The sequence below is a fragment of the Medicago sativa genome, chromosome 8 (genome assembly GCF_051527215.1).
Source record: "Medicago sativa cultivar Bolivia chromosome 8, Bolivia_mono, whole genome shotgun sequence".
In the NCBI taxonomy this organism is placed as follows: domain Eukaryota; kingdom Viridiplantae; phylum Streptophyta; class Magnoliopsida; order Fabales; family Fabaceae; genus Medicago; species Medicago sativa.
Window position 1 is genome coordinate 50,131,705 of NC_140756.1, and position 16,213 is coordinate 50,147,917.

At 32.8% G+C, this 16,213-nt stretch overlaps 1 protein-coding gene across 4 annotated transcripts; it reads left to right on the top strand.

Moving 5' to 3' along the window:
- The first annotated feature begins 1,469 nt into the window (after positions 1–1,469).
- LOC146899349 (myosin-2-like) lies at positions 1,470–14,543 on the top strand. 4 transcript variants are annotated; one of them, XM_085739377.1, is made up of 24 exons: positions 1,470–2,242; positions 2,952–3,053; positions 3,150–3,293; positions 3,378–3,528; positions 3,631–3,658; positions 3,808–3,976; positions 4,201–4,264; positions 4,395–4,408; positions 4,498–4,582; positions 5,442–5,545; positions 5,652–5,790; positions 6,001–6,119; positions 6,245–6,397; positions 6,477–6,566; positions 7,047–7,124; positions 7,832–7,990; positions 8,853–9,053; positions 9,236–9,441; positions 9,525–9,660; positions 10,079–10,208; positions 10,531–10,641; positions 10,729–10,841; positions 11,802–12,017; positions 13,661–14,543. In XM_085739377.1, exons 1-24 carry the CDS (start codon positions 1,880–1,882, stop codon positions 14,120–14,122), a joined length of 3,537 nt encoding a protein of 1,178 aa, XP_085595503.1. In that variant the 5' UTR covers positions 1,470–1,879; the 3' UTR covers positions 14,123–14,543. The 4 variants fall into 4 exon arrangements, with proteins under 4 accessions (XP_085595503.1, XP_085595504.1, XP_085595506.1 ...); XM_085739378.1 differs by having other exon boundaries at positions 11,805–12,017; XM_085739380.1 differs by lacking the exon at positions 13,661–14,543 and adding an exon at positions 12,903–13,144 and having other exon boundaries at positions 11,805–12,017.
- Positions 14,544–16,213: the final 1,670 nt, after the last annotated feature.

A 16,213-nucleotide genomic window follows, 5' to 3' on the forward strand; every position in this document is an offset into this window, starting at 1 on the left:
ACCAACAAAATTACTTCAAGGATCAATAACTTTATTGCTCAATCTATGGAAACTAGATCAGAGCATGTATAAAATTTAGGAATGTTTTCTGAAAATAGTGGTAAGTGGGTGTCTTATTAATTACAACAAGACTAATTAATGGACTGGATCTAAATAAAATCATGTTAGATTAATGCTCTCTCCAATCCTACTATAAAAAAACAATTTTTTTAAGGATACTATAAAAGACATTTAGATAATGATACATAATTTTTATTCATCCAAATCTCTTTTATAAATTGGGTCAGTAAAAATATTAATTTATTTTATTTGTAAAATTGAAACTCTATATTTTAGGTGTATAATACTCACAAGTATTTTATATCAATCACTTAATTACTTGTTGTGAGTTGTAATTCAATTTAACTAATTATAATACATTTATTTGTAGTGAAAGTAAAAAAGAGTTAAAGTTCAGAACGTTTTGTATTGACAGTTAGTTAGTTTTAACTGTTTGTTAGTTATTTGTTAAATAATAATTGTATCTTGTAAACCCACTTAAGTTGATTCGGTGATATTGGCTTGAAATTTAGGAGTGTGCTTCTTCCTCAAAGCCTCACGTCGATTCTTCTCGATGTCAATTTGAATAAGCTAAATTAGTTTTTTAAAACAATAATAATTGTATCTTGTATATGAAGAGAGAAAATCAAAATTGTAAAGTGATATTGCAAAGTGAAAATCAAAATTGAAGTGATATTGTAAAGTGAAAATCAAAATTGAAGTGATAAATTGAAAAATATTACACAAACATCTGTGATCCGCTTTGTATATAATATTTTCTGAAAATATTATTATATACATAAAGAATATACATAAAGAAAATTATGTAAACTCAATTGCTTGTCTTAAAGCAATATAAAATGCTTGTATTCTCTAAATTAACCCTCATGTTTGCACATAAAAAACAACTCATCAAATTTTTTTATTAATATTGACCAAACAATATAATATTATTTGATTAATGTAGCCGACCCTAGTTAATAAGATAAAACTTATTTGTTGCTATATTGAAAAATAAAATAAAATTAATTCGGTGAAGTATTAAGTTAAGTTTTTTTTGTTGAACAAAGTATTAAGTTAAGTACTCCTACTTTAAAACTTGTCAAAAAACAAATAGAATGGATTAGAGTAGTAACTTACTAGTCAAACACCTGGTCCAATTGAGTCACCTAACGGAACTGTCAGCTTTAATTGGACCAACTCTTAAATAAATAGCTATGTTTTTTGTTTTGTTAAATAAATAGCCATTTTTTATTGTATGTCCGTTTTATTGTAGTATTAAAGATCCAATCCAAATAGTTATTTTTTCTTTTTCTTTTCTTCAAATCCAATGTGTTAAGTGGAACCACATCTAAAAAAGAGAAACGCCACGGCCACGACACAAGAAATTTCAAATTCAAATAAATATTTTCAATTTTCATTTCTCTTTTGTATTATTACAACGGACGAATTATAAAGAAAAAGACATTTTCCTCTCTTTCCTTTTTCTTTTTTCTTAATTAATAATTTTTTTTTAGTTTGACAAACAAAAACTTGTTCCTTTCCTTCCTTCCTTCCTGTTTTAGTCACCCTTTGTTTCTCCTCCATCTTTTCTCCCAAACAAGTGCAACAGAACACAACCACTTTTCACTCTTGAATGCACCATTCTTCCATATCTAACTAACTAACTCACCCTTTCACCTATCAAACGCAACTCTTCATTTTAATTTTTCAACTACTATTTCTATTTCTATTTCTATTCATGCAACAGCAACACTAACCAATTTTCACCCATCGCATTCATTCTCTCACAATCAAAACTTCACATTCTATTTCGCGCCTTTTCCAATTCGCCAGCAGAATGGTGTTATCAGCTTCGCCAAATTCTCTAACGAGAAGCTCCTTAGAAGAAATGTTAGATTCGCTTCGTCGAAAAGACGAACAAGAAGAGAACAACAAAGATTTGCCACCGGCTTTGCCATCTCGCCCGGCGTCCAAAGCACGGCTGCCTCCCGCGAGGCGGTCGTTGCCGAATAATTTCATAGTCGGAAGTGGATTGAATGACAATGTGGAAAAAAGTAAGAGAAAGGAAATATCAATGTCAACAACAACAACAAGAAGAGATAGTATGAGTAGTTTTGGGAGGAAGAGAGTGAAGAAAGATGCTGTGGAGTCACCTTATGCGAAATTCGATTGTGACACTCTTTCTTATTTCATCAAAATGGTACTAAATTTCAGATTATTCATTCCTAGTTTCTTATTAAATATTTGATTTATGATTGAAATGAGGGTTAAGTTGCTTCTTAGTGCATGTTTGGATTCACTATGAGTTTGGTTGAATCATGCATCATATTTCAGTGTGATTTTGACAAAAACCTTTACTTAAGAGCTTTTACAAAATCACGGTGTCACTGTTATTTAACCAATATAAACATGCACTTAGTGGTTATTTACAACGGTATTTGATTGAAATTTTTCTACTTTACCTTTTGAATTTAACCTTGTAAGCTAGAGTTTTTGTTTGTGATTGTTATCTTTTTGAGTAGTATATTGAATTTTAGCATTAAATTTGTTCTTTTGTTTGTTTGTGATTGGTATAATAGACTATGGGCCTGTTTGGATAAACAACTTATTTACAACTTATAGCTCAAGCACTTATGTATTAGTTTGCATAATCTATTTTTATAGCAAAAGATAATTTAACATTAAATTGTTTTTGTATATTTAACATTACTTGTTTTTATAAGTTATATTGGAGGATTTATGAAAATAAGTTGAAAAAAGATTACGTCATAAGCTGTTTTCATAAGTTCTCCCAAAACTTATGCCAGTAGATAAGCTCAAATAAGTCAATCCATACAGGACCTAAGACATTGCATAATGAATTGTTTTTCTGTTAAATTTACTTTTGGTTTGTTTGTTGTTTCCCGCAGAAACTTCGTGTTTGGTGTAGGCAACCAAGAGAGCAATGGGAGCTAGGGTCAATACAATCAACGTCAGGAGAAGAAGCATCTGTTTTAGTTTCAAGTGGAAAAGTAAGTTTCTATGCTTGTTTGTGTTTTTTGAAGATAATGTGTAATCTTATGTTTGCAAGGTTACAAGTTGCTCATGCTATTCAACTGTTACTTCAGGTGCTGAAAGTGGCTAGATCAGAACTCGTACCATCTAATCCTGACATTTTAGAGGTTGCAGATGACCTTATTAAACTGGCTTATTTGAATGAGCCATCGGTTCTTCACAATCTTAGGTGTAGATATTCTCGGGAGATGATTTATGTATGTATGACTGCTCTAGCTTTTTCTTTTGCTTAGGCGGTCATATATATGACCTCATAAATTGTTCTTGTTTTCTGTGTGCAGAGTAAAGCAGGGCCGGTTTTAATTGCACTCAATCCTTTCAAAGATCTCCAGATGTATGGAAATGATTATGTTTCCACTTATAGGCAGCGACTTGTTGATAGTCCTCATGTTTATGGTATTGTAGAAGCAGCTTATAACCAGATGATGAGAGGTGAGTGGAGACTGTTTCCCTCTCTTCGTTTGAAATTTTTGTGCTGTACTTGAATTACATGTTTATAAAGGTTTTCTATTTGTTTTTGTTTGTATCTTGCAGATGAAGTAAATCAGTCCATTATTATAAGGTCAGCACTTTAGTACATTGGAGACTCTTTTTGTGCGCAATACTTAAATATACATTCCTCAACTACTTGATGGCATTGAATTGTCATAGTAGTAATAAATATAAACTCTAGTGCAGTTATTGAAAATCACCATTACAATTTGTTTGCAGCGGTGAGAGTGGATCTGGGAAGACAGAGACAGCTAAAATGGCTATGCAATACTTAGCTGCTCTTGGCAGTGGCAGCTGTGGGAGAGCAAATGATGTTCTTCAGACAAATTGTATACTAGAAGCTTTTGGGAATGCAAAAACATCTGTGAATGACAACTCTAGCAGATTTGTGAGTATTTTCTTTCCCATAGTATAAAGGAACTTACTCCTGCTATTGTTTTATTAGGATTTCTACAGCTTGAAAGGTTTTCCAAGAAATTAGTCCAATAATTTGCAATTTTAGTCTTACTTTTAAATGCTATGCATTATCACTTTTTAAAGGCTATGCATCACTTTTTGGATGATATTTAAAGGCTGACATTTTCTTTCATATACATTTTTATTTTGGTGCAGGGAAAGTTTATTGAAATTCATTTCAGTGCAACGGGTAAAATATGTGGGGCTAACATTCAAACCTGTAAGCTAACTCAAGCTATACATTTTACTAGGCACGTGCTTGATTTTATTTCTGTCCATTGTATTTACTGAGTTGACTTATTTTTGTGGCTGTGATTGTCATATTCCAACCCATATGCTAACTCAAACAGATTTGTTGGAAAAGGTAATTTCTGATGCCCCTGTTTGAACCAAGTGTTGAACTGTAATATTCATCTTTTGTCACTTATGAAATATCATGTGTGCTGTGTGCAGTCAAGAGTTGTTCAATTGGCCAGTGGTGAGAGGTCGTATCACGTATTTTATCAACTTTGTGCTGGATCTTCATCTAGTCTTAAAGGTGTGTTTTCTGAGAAATCTGTTAACTTTTGTGTACTTGTGTACTTTTCAGTCACACAATCATCTCTTGTATGACATATTTGTTTCTATTTATGGGGCTTATGCATCCTTTTCTGTCACACCATCATATCTTGTATATGACATATTTGTTTCTATTTATGAGGTTTATGCAATCGGTTGAAATGGCAATGATCACTGAGTTTACTTTAAAGATCCAATCATCCCATTCTTTTATTTATTCTGAAAATATTGAAGTGTTTTGATGATTAAAAAAATTATCCGCTCGTGGTATCTGGATATTTATTGGGGTTTTACTTACCCTTGTGTTACTATTATTGAAGATGGCATGCTTTGACAATGAGTATGATCTGCCATTGAATATTGTTGCAAATTCCATATTGCATAAAATGTGACCTAAAAAGTGTTAATAATTGAGAGGCATCCCTTACTTTCCAAGCTGGTTTATAGGGTTGAGTTGGGCCCAATCCAAAATTATATGATGGTATCAGAGTATATCCAAGATCTGCTAGACCACCTGCTATTGAGCCAATCAGGTCATGCTCTTGACGTCCAGTTTCTGGGCATGAGGGGTGTGTCGTGAGAGTCCCACATTGGATGAAATATGTCCTGAAAAATGTTTATAAGTGAGAGGCATCTCTCACCTTACAAGCTAGTTTTTTAGGTTTAGTTAGGCCCATCCCAATATTCTAAGAAATATATAATGTTTTGGTACAAATACAACAGAACTGTATTCTACAAAACATTCTGTTGAGAGTACTGTTGTAGAGCAGAATGTTTTCTCGACCATAATTGAATTTGTAATAATTTGACTTATAGAACCATTCTCTTTTTCTATGCAGAGAGACTAAATCTTAGAGCAGCCTGTGAATATAAATATCTAAATCAAAGTGACTGCATGACAATTGGTGGTATTGATGATGCTAAAAACTTTCATCAGTTGATGGTATACTACTTGAAACGTGTTTGGTTTATAGTAAACTCTATAACTTCATTTCTGGCCGCTTGAAATCCATGTAACTTTTCTCCATTTGCATCTGCAATTTCCCCAGAAAGCATTTGATGCTGTTCGAATTTGTAAAGAGGACCAAGAGATGATCTTGAAGATGCTTGCTACAATACTATGGCTGGGAAACATATCATTCAAAGTTACTGACAGTGAAAATCACATTGAGGTTGTGGGTGATGAAGGTAAGATACATAGCATGTCACATGTCTTTTGATGGTCTATATGCACCTCCTGCTGTGTATTGTGACTTGATGTTATTAAATTCTGAAACTATACAGAACAAAAAATATCTTATTTTGTATTGTGTAGGAAAGGATTTTGAACCAGTTCTGTTTCATTGTGGCTAAGATATTAGTTTAAGAGGATACATGAAATTTTACTTCTTTTTGCAGCTGTAACCAGTGCTGCCCTGCTGATGGATTGCAGTTGCCAGGATTTAATGTCAGCATTATCTAGCAAGAAAATCCAATCTGACCAGCATATTGATTCCAAAAATTTGACATTATTGCAGGTCTGTTTATTATTCAAACATTTCACCTGTCCTATTTTTCATGGCTCTAAATGCTCTTTGTTCAGTATGTGTATATGTGTATTATTTATTTATTTAACTATCTCTCTTTTCACATTCATGCTCAGGCAATTGAAACAAGAGATGCAATCGCCAAATTTATTTATTCAAGCTTGTTTGAATGGCTTGTACAACAAGTTAACAAGTCGCTTGAAGTGGGTGAAAACCATACTGAGAAATCCATTAGTATCCTTGATATTTGTGGGTTTCAGTCATTCCAGGTATGCAATTTGTATTAGTATATTCGTGCTTCAAAGATTGTGGTATATGATCTAATAGTTTCTTGTTTCACTTTTTCAGAAGAACAGCTTTGAACAGTTGTGTATAAATTATGCCAATGAGAGGCTTCAACAACATTTTAATCGGCATCTGTTTAAACTTGAGCAGGAGGTCAGTAACTATGTTGAGTGTAAATATTACTGGATATTTTGATCCTGTACACTTTCAATTTTGTCGTGTGAATTCCTAGAAAGTGTTTCCTTCCTTGTGTTTAAAGTTTTAATTCTTCTTTATTCTATGCAAAAGGGAAGGTTTGATTAGACTACGAAAATTATTTCCAAATACTAATGAAAAGGTGTGAAATGAGTGTAGTACCATATCCATTCATGAAGGCTCTGCAGTTAAAATACATTCATGGAGATTAAATTGTGTCATGCTATTTACAGACTCTAGTTTAATCAAGAAGGATATGTTGTTAAAGAGTCAGTTGCTTGGTACAATTATTGTAGATCTGTAAACTGACTATTTCTCATCAGAGTAAAATATGAATGCAGTGATAGTAGGTACTATTTTTACGCATGTATAAGTTGAAGGTCACATGCTAAGTATGTTTCATCACATGCTTGATATGCAATTTACATTTTTTCTCAGGACTGTGAATCAGACGGCATAGATTGTACAGTGTTAGATTTTGAGGACAACCAAGAGTGCTTGGATCTATTTGAGAAGGTACTTATTTGGTTTAGTTTTCTAAATGATTTAAGGTTATTCCACTTTCCCTGGAAATTGAGCTGTTATTTGTAGTATAATTCATTTCCAGGACTTATCCCTCTCTATAGAATGGACCATTTTAGGGCCTGTTTACTTGTTTTATTTCCTATTTCTACTTAAAACAAAACACAATAGAGGACATTTTTTCGTTACGCTTTTATAACATTTCGAAAATGAGCCAATATTGAAAATAAAATAATACTATTTTCATTGGTAAAAAGGTGAAACAGTAATGATAGAATTACTGTACTCATGTCCTTCTCTATTTGCTTCCTTACATGTAGCAATCTTTATAATTATTTATTAATAAATAATAGAATTAATTCAATATTACAATAAATTTTTTGATTTATAATATTTAGTAGATTCTCTTATTAAAAATTTAAATTCAAATTACACTACAAAGTATTTTATGAATTGATTCTTAAAATTAGTTGAACAAAAGATATTTCCAATATTTTCATTTCATGAAAATAGGAAAAAGAAGTCAAAACAAACATATTTTCAAAACAAAATTTATTTTTAAAAAATGACAGTAGAAAATATTTGCACAAACCAAACGGTTACTTGTTTTATAAAAATAATTGCGTTCAGGTCCAATGTTGGCTGTTTACACTATTCTCGTCATTACTGTACTTATTACGTTATCTGTTGAAAATGTGCAGAAACCTCTCAGTCTACTCTCTTTGTTGGATGAGGAATCAAATTTCCCTGAGGCTTCTGATTTAACATTTGCCAACAAACTTAAGAATCTCCTCAATGCTAATCATTGCTTCAAAGAGGAAAGCGGCAGAGCTTTCAGTGTTTGTCACTATGCAGGGGAGGTTAGTTTCTGCCCAGTTTTAAGGAGTTCTGGAATTTAATTGTTGCAATTTGCAAACATTATTATCAAATCCAGATTCAAATCATAAGTTGAATGGCCTATTTTGCAAATCTTGAATTGAATTTTTTTTTTTTTTTGGAATACAAATTTGAATTGAAACTTAATCATAAGGTAAATCGCAGAAAAAGGCTATTTTCAGTAAAAGTAAAAGACATGTTCAAAATAATAAGCTTATATGTTATATACAAACCTCAAAATAATTCAAGTAATAAATGAAAATAACAAAAGAAAAGTGTCTAGCTTTATAATATTGAAAAGAAAATGTCTGGCTACAGAAATTTCAGGAGGACGTTGTGATTCATGTCCAAAATGGATACACACACAGATTTGTATATATTGAGTTCAGTTGGTTTTTTTTAATCGAGATACGACTTGCATATATTGTAAGACACTGATAATCCTGGTCACAAAAATCTAATTCTTAACTGATGTACATGACATGAGAAATCCATATTCTAAGATCTGTTATAGTTATTTCCTTTTTATACTATCTTAGCTAGAAAGTTAAAGTACTTTTATCCAGCATGTGATTATCAAAAGGTGCAAGTTCTGAATGTGATCTTAAGTTGTTTCTGTACATAGTGTTTTGCTCCATTCATAGTTATCAGTTTCTTTCTTTACCTGCAAATAAAAATGTTATTCAGTTATGTTTGTCTGTAAGCATTTGGAAAGTGATTTATAGCTGGAACTTGTCAAGGAGCAAGGAAGAACCTCTATTTTTCCTAATTTTCTTTCTTTTAGACTTTGGTTATTCAGAACGTGTCCATAGTTTGTGATTTTACTAACGTATGGGCCTCTATCAGGTTTTGTACGATACAAATGGCTTTCTAGAAAAGAACAGAGATGCATTGTCTTCTAATTCCATTCAACTTCTTTCGTCAAGTAATTGTGAACTGCTGAAGTTATTCTCCGAAGTGTTTAACCAGTCTGAGGAGCATGGAAATTCCACTTTCCACGTTGGTGCACCATACTCACAGAAGATAGGTATTGGAACGAAGTTCAAGGTAATCTTTTAGCATATCATAAGCTGCTTTAGCTTAATTAGAATTTGAAAAGAAATTATTATTTTTGCTTTCCACAGAAGATCAGGACATGACAATGTACAATGAACTCTATCCTAAACATTGCATTACATATACAAAAAATGATTGACATAACACAAATCTAAATGGTTTCTTACTCTTAGGATCAATTGTTCAAGTTGATGCATCAGTTGGAGTGCACGACTCCTCACTTTATTCGCTGCATAAAGCCAAATACTAAGAAGCTTCCTGGAATTTATGACAACGAACTTGTCCTACAACAGCTCAGATGTTGTGGACTTCTAGAAGCTGTTAGAATTTCAAGGGCTGGGTATCCTACTCGAATTAACCATCAGGATTTTTCCAGAAGGTAGTTGAAATTGGAGAAATTTCCCGTGGTTTCTTGATTATATCTTGAATGATGGGTTGACTTCAGTTCCTTGATGTATTTAGGTACGGGATTCTGCTTTCTGAGACTGATGTGCCTAAGGATCCGTTGAGCACCACAGTCGCAGTTTTGCAAAAATTTAATATCCCTTCTGAAATGTACCAAGTTGGCTACACAAAACTGTATCTTCGAGCAGGGCAGGTATATGTCTAAGTTTTCTTTGTAGGGATGGATTCTACTTTGTATTTTCATTTTCTTTTTCCCCTGCATCATGTAAAATAAATTCATTACCTCTATATATAGCTTGGCAGTAGAGACAAATTCATGCCTTGACTTCACTTCTCTTAACTGCACTTCAAAATCAAAGTGCTGTATGTGTATACTACTTATTAGTTAAAAGGAAACCGGATGGCTCATACTCTGCATGAAACACCGGAGGTGCCCTTGAAAGATGATCCACCCGTTTTTTTCAATATTTTGTTTTTGAACATTAACTTTTGCATGGAAGAATATCTAATTTCTATGTTTAATCTGTTATTTCTTGTTTGATTTGACTTTATAGTCTTGCATATTGTGTTTTTGTTTACCTTGTTTTTCTGTGCTCTGGTTTGTTTTGTAGATTGGTGCACTGGAGGATAAGAGAAAACAGTTTTCGCAAGCAACAGTTGGGATTCAAAAATGCTTCCGTGGTCATCAAGTCCGGAGTTATTTCTGTGAACTTAAGAATGGAGTGACAACATTACAATCATGTACTGCCAGTAGCAATATTGTTTCAATTTTAGCAAAACAATCTATTGATTGTAGGCATTGTGAATGTTTTTCTTCATTGAAATGAAGATTTCTCCAATAATTATCATAAAAGCAATTTTGATATTGCTTGAAATAGAAACACACCTCAGCAGTCTAGCCGGTAGTTGTAAAATAAATTTGAGGATCTTATTGGTACCCGTTCATTACGAAAATTATACAAGTTACAGGCTTAAATCATAAAATTCTTGTCACAATTCGTTGTTTGTAACCTTGCTTCTAGTTTATTTCTAATTTGCTAATCTCTAATTTGTCACATTGCAGTTATTCGTGGAGAAGTTACAAGAAGGAAACATGGTGTTTTGACGAAATCTTCCATAACAGTTTATTCTAAAAAACTTGAGGAGATTCATGCAGTCATATTACTTCAATCTGGTTAGAATGGTTCTGTTTTCAGTCATGCTTACCTTCCAAATTGGTGTTGAATCTGATTTAGTTATTACGAGTTTCCTTTATATGCAGTGATTCGTGGGTGGAAGGTTCGTAGGGATTCTAGTAACATCAATAAATGGAGGAAATATCATGAAAATGCACAACCTAGACGAAAGTCTCGTGTTAAGATACCTGAAGTTAAGGTATTTTACTCTACACTTGAATCTAGTCTTATTATCTCTCATTTATTCTAGACAGCTCTAAGTTATTTCCATCTACTTGTAAATACATTACAATCCAGTTTTCTTATATTTTTTTTTTTTTAGTAAAACTTGTGACTAATTAGGGTTCCAAATAAAAACCATTCAATACTATTACCGGAAATGCCTTTCTTACGTATCATTGAAATGTCTATTGTTGTGCTAAAAACTCACTTAGATCAAGTGCCCTTTATTGCATAAGTTGTATAAAAGTTTATTGCATCCACAAAGGTTAATTGGCAAGTGCCTAGCTAATAAATATCATTTATTATTAGACTAACGAGTGTTGAATTGTTTACGGTAACAAAGTACTAAGAAATCAAGAATAAGAATAAAACACTTAAGGTTTGTCAAAAAAAGAAAAAGAATAAAATATTAAGTTGTAAACCAATGGAGAGAGGTCCTAGAGTATGGTTTCATTTATAATTTCGACTACTCCCAGTTCTAGTATATTTGAGTTCTTAATTATTAATCTCTCAACTAAATCTAATTAACAATCTTTGGAATGCTTTGGAAATACTCTTTTCCCTAATTATTTCCTTGTTTGGACATTCAAAGAATATGAATTAAGCTTATGTGACATAAAAAGCAGATTCTGTTGCAGCTGGATTTTACCAGTCAACTGCCAAATATCCAAAATATTAATTTGTCTTCATTTTTGTGGTAATTATACAATAATAATGTAGGCTTCCTGGAAAAAGTGGTACCAACCACTAATTTACATTGTATACCAAAATTTAATTTTCTTTTCCCTTCAGAATATTGCATATGCTTTTAATGCACATCTTTCTTATTTACTTTTTGAAATATTCCTTTCATGGATATAGACTATTTTTTCATGATATTGTTAAAATACCCATCCACTCATGGTGAAAGTCCTTTCTTTTCTTCTTGTTGGTTTAGCAGGATTTGTCCAACGAGCTGGTGCAAAATAGGCCTTCAACTTTATCAGAACTCCAAAAACGGGTGTACAGGGCTGAAGCAATTATTGAGAAAAAGGAAGACGAAAACACCGAATTGAGGGAAAAGTTAAAACAATCTGAAAGAAAAAGGGTTGAATATGAGGCGAAGATGAAGTCAATGGAGGATGCATGGCAAAAGCAGATGGCATCCTTGCAAGTAAGTTTTCAGTTTAGGCTAGGCCTCATTTTTTGACTTATTACTGAAATGGATGCAGTTGATATCAAACCAAATTTTTAATTAGTTTATTTACCTTTAGTCTACATCAATTAATTCCTACCATCCTCTCCACTTCCTACTATTATCTCCAATTCCTAACCAAATAACATTTACATCCCAAATAGAAGAATTTAATAACCTAATAGTTTTAAATGTCTAATTTTACTGCACTTCTACCTCTGTTCACTATGGGTAGTTAGCTAGGATAGCTGTCGAAACTATTTTAGTTAAACTTATCATATAAAGTCAGTTACAGACAGAGATGGTTGCAATCTCTATATAAGCTTAAGCTCTGTACTTTATACTCAGAAATCAAAATACAGAAATTTCTTTTATCAATTTTCTTTTATTAAGGACTCAATGACTCCAATGACAATACACTAATAGGGACTCCAATGAAATGTACTTAAATAGGTCCCACTAACTTTACATCATTATACAAAAGTAATTTATTTATTAAATTATAAATTACCTCATAAAATATTACTTCTTTTGAAAGTGGGACCAACTTATACATATTTTATTACTTTTTTGATCGTGGGATCCGTTAGTTGCTCAGAGAGAGTCCTTATATAGTTGCTTGTTACCTAATAGGTACCCATTTTTTCTTCCTCCAATGGGGGTTCTTGTATCAAGAGCTCTCTAGTCCTCACATTTCTCCGCATATCAAATTCCTCTTCCTCTTTCACCGCCATCACCCACGGGGGCACAAACTCCTTCTTTATATACTACGCCGTTAAACTCATTTGCTTTGGCGACTTGTGCATCAGATTCAGCCAAGAACTTCGTTTCTTACTTTGACTCCGTTCTAGCATTCGACTTCAGACAAGCTTGATGAGCAAATTTCTCGCTCTAGCACTAGCAAGTAGAACCAGTCATTAAATCACAGTGTTTACAACATTTTTTTGTATGCCCTAGCATTCCACTGCAATTTCTCACAAAGCAAGATTGCGACATTGGTACAGTCAGCAGTGCCTGTCTTGATTGAGAGCAACAAGACCAAATGCTGCTATCTTGGCTCCAACCAACCATTTTCAATGCAAACCCAAGACCCTCATTGAAAAAAATATACGGTTTGAAAATAGTTTATAAAGGAGATCCCCACCTTGCAAATCAGTTTTTGTATGGATGAGTTATTCTAAATCAAAAATCTAAGATTGGTATAGAGCCCACAATACTAACCACATTTCATGCCCAATAGTATTGTGGGTAAGGGGTGTATTTGGGAAAACCCATATCCAACATTGAAAAGAGATAAGGCCTAAAAAAAGTTTATAAAGAAGTGCATCACATACCTTACAAGCTGATTCTGTAAGGATGAGTCAGCCTTAATTTAAAACCTACGAGAACCAAAATTTACTTTGATAGCATGTAATTTTCTTAAGTAAGCCAGACTTGTTATCACAGGTTGGTTTGATATTCAAATGGATTTAACTTTGAATTTGTCAAATTTCTAATGAGTAAAAATTGTTGCTGGTAAATTAATGTGTCTATTGATTTTTGCTATCATGAGTTTATTTCACTTTTTAGTAGACAGGTAGTTTATACTTTTTTAGTTGGCTCTAATTGCAATTTCAATGCAGATGAGTCTTGCTGCTGCTAGAAAGAGCCTTGCTTCAGAGAATGGCACTGTTCAGCCTGTAAGACATGATCTTGTGTCACCTCGTTACTATGATTCTGAAGATGCTACTTCATTGGAATCTCGAACCACTGATGGGAGCACACATATGAAGCTTTCTGGTAGTTTTTCGGTGTCTGATGCAGGGAGGCAGGCTAATGGTACTTTGACTACAGTGGGCAATCTGATGAAGGAATTTGAGCAGCGAAGACAGACCTTTAATAATGAAGTTAAAGCTTTGAATGAGGTTAAACCAGGGCAGTCCTGCAACACAAATTCTGCTGATGAACTTCGGAAACTTAAGCAAAGATTTGAGGGATGGAAGAAACAATACAAGGTCAGATTACGAGAAACAAAAGCAAGGATTTCAGAAAATGAAAAAAGCCGACGGACATGGTGGGGCGGGAAATTAAGCTCAAGAGCATAATAGCATCCAGTTTTCAAGAAGTCGTTTTGCTGAAGTACATAAATGTTGAAGAATCAGCAAAAAAATGGCAATATGATTGTAGTCATGAACCATGATCTTTTGAAAAGTTCCTTCCTTTTTTATCTCACTATGTTACTTGGACACTTGATAAAAGTGTTTATCATTGTGCTACTTGGTGAAGGGAAAGTTGTATTTGTATATCTAGCAATTTTGTTACATGGTGGAAATAATAGAGGTCGTGCAAAGCTGTAGTATGTAGATTTATAGCATAGATTGGTCTAGTCTGCTTCTGTATATTCTTTTTTCCTTTATCTGGTCGTGTCATGCTCGTGTCATGCATATTGCAGCCGACCTAAACGATTTTTATGCAGAAGTGTTAATATCTTCAATGTAAGGGAAAAATATTCCAGCTGTTTTGTTATGTCTATGAGCAGTTTTCTCTTGGCACAAGATTGTCAATGTGATCCAAAAGATTCTACAGTGGTCCCTTTCCAGTGACAATGGCTAGGAAGGAAAGCATAGAGAACATAGCCAAACCTTCCATTATATATCTCCGTAACCTTGAACTCAGCAAAAGTGAAAGGGTCATTAGCAAGACCAAGAGGGTCAAAGTACTTACCACCAAGGTATTGGCTGTTTTATGTTACCCCCTCAAACTCCAAAATGGCATGTGAAACACTTCCCCCTTTTTTTTGGAGAGAGAACACTTCCATAATTATTAATGTTTGAAACACACTTGTTCATAAAATTGAAAATTTTCATTTAATCAAAATACAATTAGTGGAGCCAATCATCCAATAGTGCAGAGAGTTGAGTATATTAAGGATAGAAATTCAACCAAACCCAAACATGTTTGTTAAATCATTGTATGCTAAAAGATGCTTGAAAGTTTATAGCATTTATATATATATATATATATATATATATATATATATATATATATATATATATATATATATATATATATTTTTTTTTTTTTTTTTATCTCAACCTCTAATTAAATTAAATTAAGTATGAGAAAACGAGACTTATGAAAATGATATCATGAGAAAAAAATTGCATTGTTGGTTAAAAGATTAACTATATCAATGTCCCATAAGTTTAACTCAGATATAGTTGTTGGAACTTTAATATGTAGAGCTTGAATTTGACCCTTAGATTTTCCATTTCTTTATGGTTAAGATGTGAGTGTGACCACTTGCCTAGATTAACTAATCAATTTTGCTTGTTCGGTTGTAACTTGTAAACTTTTGAAGCCTTTACTTATACATCTTGTGCTTCTAAGAAGTCTATTTTGGTCGTAATATATTCCATTTTTTATTGTTAAAAAAAACTGATCAATTTGTCTAGTAAAAGAAGAAACTATGGGTCTGTTTGATTTACAAAAATAAGTACTAGACAAAACAATATATGGTAAACTTTTAAGTTATTGAATAATTTTTTGTCTTGATGTTTGATGAAAAAAATATTTTAGTATTTTAAATAATTTGTATTTAAGATAAAAAGTAATCATGAGTTAGCGAGAGACACAAATTTCAATTTTGTTCGATCATTTGCCCGCAATTTATCTAGTTCCAACTAGTGGAACAGCCAGACCGTCCGACAAGGGCCTATGGCCTAGCCTATTTAAAGCCTAGCTCGGCCACTTCGTTTATTAACAAGGCCGTGCTCGAAGCTTTTATAAAGCCTATTTAATTAAATAGGTCGGGGTAAGACTTACAAAAAAGCTTATTAAGCCCGTCGGGCCGACCTATTAAGCTTTTTATGTATAATATATCTTCCATTATTGATATCATTGAAGTTTTTTCTCATAAACTCAAGCCTTCATATGATTTGTTATTTAGTAGCACATATATTGGTGTGATTAGACCTTCGTAAGATTTCATTATTTAGTTGCAATTATATTCATGTGCTTTAGGCCTTCGTAAATTTTGGCTTATTTAGTAGTGGGCTTACATGTGTTGCTAGGTTTTAGGGTAAAATATGCTTTTAAATAGGCTTTCAGCTTTATCGGCCTTTAAATATGTCGACGTACCTCAAAAATAAGCCTATGACGGGTAATAGGTCAATACAAACCTATAATTTTTGAAG